A 4,571-nucleotide genomic window follows, 5' to 3' on the forward strand; every position below is an offset into this window, starting at 1 on the left:
GTTTTAAAATTTAAGGTTTTGGATTTATAATGATTATTATATTGGCCTTTGTTGTTCATATAGGATCATTTAGTTGAAGAGGCAAGGCATTGTACTTACTAGAGATGCCACTGCATAAGGAAGGGAGCTCTTGCCTTTTTATAAGGCAAGGTCTTGTGGTGATGATGTATGATATGCAGGGCGTTATTGGCAGTGACCTTCCTAAGCAAAATCTTGTTAGATATGTTATCTCTGTACTTACTGATCACCATGGCATTATTTTTCAATCATAATCATTTGCCGCACTCACCCATAACTACTGTGAACAAACTGCTGTTTCTCTGCATCAGAGGAAATATTACCAGGTATAATATTTAAGATTTGCTAGGGACACTGTGGAGCCTTACCAGAACTCGATTCAAACATTGTTCTCTTTCTTTTTTGTCCCTAGGAGTACACCATTGATGTATTTTTTCGGCAGACATGGCATGATGAAAGACTGAAATTTGATGGACCCATGAAGATCCTTCCACTGAACAATCTCCTGGCTAGTAAGATCTGGACGCCTGACACCTTCTTTCACAATGGCAAGAAATCGGTGGCCCATAACATGACCACACCTAACAAGCTGCTCAGACTGGTGGACAATGGAACCCTCCTCTACACAATGAGGTCAGAGACTGGTACCCCCATCTAAAGTATACCCGGAGTAGGACTGGGATTGAAAGCAGCATGTTTTAGGCTAGCCATTGAAATTCTTTCAAGTTTACAGATTATTAATGCATACTGAGGTGTATACTTCGTAACACATTTGCAGGTATACACACTCAGAGACATATATACAGAGGGTGCCCAAAAAATAGATACACATTTTAAGAAAGGAAAAACCTATTAAAATTGTAATGCTCAGTATATACTGATAACAAAAGATGAATACAAGTCACGTTTGACTTCTGCAATTACAAGAAGTTCTCAGAGTGGTTCCCATCAGCATCCAGACACTTCTGATTATGGCGAACTACTGCCTGAGCAACGCTGACCAAAGTGTCCACTTGTATTGCTGCTCATGCTGTTTCAATTTCTTCCCAAAGTACCACCATTGTAGCTGGTTTTCTACAGTACACCACATCCTTTAAGGTCCCCCACAGGTAGAAGTCAAGGGGTGTTAAGTTGGAGGTTCTGTTGCATACTCTCGCCTCCATTGTCATTGTACTTCCACAATGTTCTCGAATGTCAAATACCACNCTGTAGAGGGCAGTGTCACTAGCCCTCATATGTGGGATCTGAACCGGGGCCCTCTGGTGTCCCAAGCCAGCTCTTAACCAACGCACCACTTGGCCGGCCCTAGCCCTCACTTTAAATAAGGTCACCATTCCATAGTCAGGTTTCCCAGTTGTCCTAAAAATGTCTTTTACAGTTGGTTTCTTCAAATCAGACTCCAGGCAAGGTTCTCTAATTACATTTGGTTGTTACGTTTGTTAACTTGTTTAAAGGATTTGACTAGGTACCAGTTCACCTTTTTGCAAGGATATTGCCTAGGTGATCACTGCACTTAATTTTGCAGCACATCAATTCCTGGTGGCAGTAGGTTTGAAACTATTGCAGCTGTCTCCTCCCCAGCACTGGAAAGAGTGGCTATGTCCAGTTCCAGCCCTCACTTACTGGTGGGGTCTGGGGCACAGGATGGGGGAAGGCCTTTGTGTATTTTGAAAGCCTCTTAGGCTGTCAGTTTCCTCTTATTCTATAGGACATGACCACATTCCCAGATGCAGTACAGAAAGAAAGTCCATGTCTGTGGGGCTTTGCCTAAGATTCCATGACCAGGAATGTCCTGGCTACTTTTATGTAAAATGGACATGACACGAACAATGCTAATAAGACAATTTCAGGGGCTAAATGAGGCATATGGATTATGATTCTCCAACATAGAGAATGATGGAGCAAAGGCAAACAGCCAAGGGAGGACTGGGTGGCCAAAATACAGGAGAGGGTGGCCTGCTTGTGTGACAATGACAATGCCTTTACTGTAATGCAGTTGTCAAGTACCTTGACCCCAGACCCTGTTAGAGTGAAATCAGCCTATCAGGCCCTTTCTGGAGGCCGGCTTTGAAACACTGCACAGTGTCACAGAGTTGAAGACATTCAAGCTCTAACACCAGCCAGAAATGCTCCCCCAAGAGCCATGTGTCATCTTTGGCCAGTGTAGGAAATGTATTGAGTGTCTTCCCCAGGAGACAGACTTAGTCTTATTATCTGGAAGATTTGATTTAAATGCCTCACAAAACAACAGAATTCATTTGTCAATTTGGAGGCAATCATCCTTGGAGAGTATACAAGGGGTCACTTTGCAAGGAAGGAATTGATTGCATTTCTAGAAGAGTCAAGTCCAAATCGGATTGCTTTTGGCCAAAGGTCATGGGATACTTATGGAGCAAATAATCACGACGCAATTTCCCTTCCCCACCCCCAATAGTTTTGACTATGTTGAGTATTATAAAATGGGTACCCATCACCCAACATTTTTAAATCTTAAAAATGTTGCCGTATTTCTTTGATTTTTTTAAAAAGCTAAAGATGCAGATGAAGTCCCCTGTGTACCTTATCCTGATCCCACTCCTGTCTCTCCCTCCCTCCTCAGAGATAATCACACAATGACTTTTGCCTTTTTTGTGTCATTCTCATGCACACTACAGACTTGTGTCTAAGGATGTTTATATCACACGTGATAGCCAATAGCACAGTACATAGCAAATAATAGCTTTCATGTTTTCAAACTATATAACATGCATGATGCCTTGTGTATCATTTTACAGCTTATTTTTCAACAATGTACTAAAGCTGTGTTTCATACATCTAACTCTCACTTCTTTTAACTGCCACAGACTATTACAGTGCACATTTATTCATACATTCATCCAATTCTCTTGTCAATGCACGTTTAGGCTGTTTCCAGGGGTTTTTTTTATATTAAAAGACAATGATACAACAGATATCCTTGTACACGTCTTCTTGTGGACATGTTTTGAGTTTCTATAGAGTGTGTACCTACAGATAAAATTTCTGAGCTGTAGGGTTTGCACATTTTTAACTTTTTTCAGATAGGGCCAGATTACCCTTGATGGGTTGTACCGTTTCCTAATCCCATTGGCAGTGCCTGAGTGCCCCATTTCTCTGCACTTTTGCTAATACTTTGTATTATCACACTTTATTTTTGCTCTTCTGATGGGTGTGAAATGGTATCTAATTGATGTCATTTGCATTTCTTGTTTCCTTTTGGAGTTAAGGATCTTTTTACCTGTTAGTGGCCAATCTGTGCCACTAAACACAAGATGCCTTTGCCTCCATCTGCATCAGTCCAAGTCGAAACTCCATGCAGATGCTGCCTCCTCACGTTGACACTTCTTAATTGAAGTTTCTTGTGGGGTATGCGCATGTGCGTGTATGTGTGTGTGATTGGTGGTTCCTAGGTCACTAGTTTAAGCTTACTTCCAAGAAAGGCTGGGAATTTGAATGTTGACTCTTAATTTAGGAAGGCAGAACTCATGATATGGGGATTTCTGCAAGATTAGAAAGGCCAAACAAATAATGGTGAGCAGTGATGAGCATGACAGATATCCACTCTACATTCTATGCCTATTAGGTTGTCGGAAAAGTCATAACGTATTTTTTGGTTTTCGTTGCAAAAATGCGTCATGACTTTTCTGGCAACCCAATAGTTTTCTAAGAGGTGTGTGTGTATGTGTGTGTAATTATGAATGGACTTGAAATTTTGCAACTTGTCTTTCTTCCTCCACTAAGAAAATTACATGATTTTTCTCCTTTACTCTTAATGTGGTTAATGACATGAATAGGTTTTTCTATTAGGCTATCTTCACATACCTTGGACAAATCAAACTTGATAACGATGTTTTTAATACATCTTTTGGTTTGTTTTACATTATTTTATTTATAGTTCTTTGTATCTATCTTCACAGCTGTTCCCAAATTAAGCCACTTCTCACTTCAACTGCTGCTCTGGTTCAGGCTGCCATCGTCTCTGACATATTCAGTTATAAAAAGCCCCTCACCGATCACACACCAAAGTAGAGAAAATAGTTTAATGGAACCTCATGTATTCATCACCCAGCTTCAAAAATTATCATTGTTTTTTTTAATCAATTTTATTTAATCTATATTCCTACCACCATCCCTAACTGTTCTCCCCATTTCGTCTCTTTTTCTTAATTAAACTTATCAGAAGTTTCCTGTGGTTAAAGCAACCTCAACCTGGGTTTGGTTTTATTCATCATCTGTATTATTTCTTTTTTTTTTTCCTGTTTCACTGATGTTTGTTTTGTTTTTGTCTGGATCATCTTTTTCTTTACTTTTCTTGGCGGTACTCTGGGCCTTCTGGCTTCTTGAGGTATTTTAGCTTATGGTTTTCCTTTTTCTTAAGGCTATCTTTAAGCTTCCTTATGGCTGTCAATTTCCCTCCAAGTACACTTGAGGCACCTACTACAAGATTTCATATACAAGCATTTTCACTGCTGTTCACTTCTAAGTATTTTGTAATACTTTTTGTTTTTTGAGTGTCTGTGTGAGTCTGTTTTATT

At 39.9% G+C, this 4,571-nt stretch overlaps 1 protein-coding gene across 1 annotated transcript in view; it reads left to right on the forward strand.

Annotated features, from left to right (window-relative positions):
- GABRA3 (gamma-aminobutyric acid type A receptor subunit alpha3) overlaps positions 1 to 4,571 on the forward strand; it is a 234,263-nt gene that overhangs the window by 128,795 nt on the left and 100,897 nt on the right. Inside the window, exon 5 of the mRNA XM_019664274.1 lies at positions 431 to 651. Coding sequence (XP_019519819.1) covers positions 431 to 651 — 221 coding nt within the window. The remainder of the gene's footprint in view (positions 1 to 430; positions 652 to 4,571) is intronic.

This window comes from Hipposideros armiger, unplaced genomic scaffold (genome assembly GCF_001890085.2).
Source record: "Hipposideros armiger isolate ML-2016 unplaced genomic scaffold, ASM189008v1 scaffold_419, whole genome shotgun sequence".
NCBI classification, from domain to species: domain Eukaryota; kingdom Metazoa; phylum Chordata; class Mammalia; order Chiroptera; family Hipposideridae; genus Hipposideros; species Hipposideros armiger.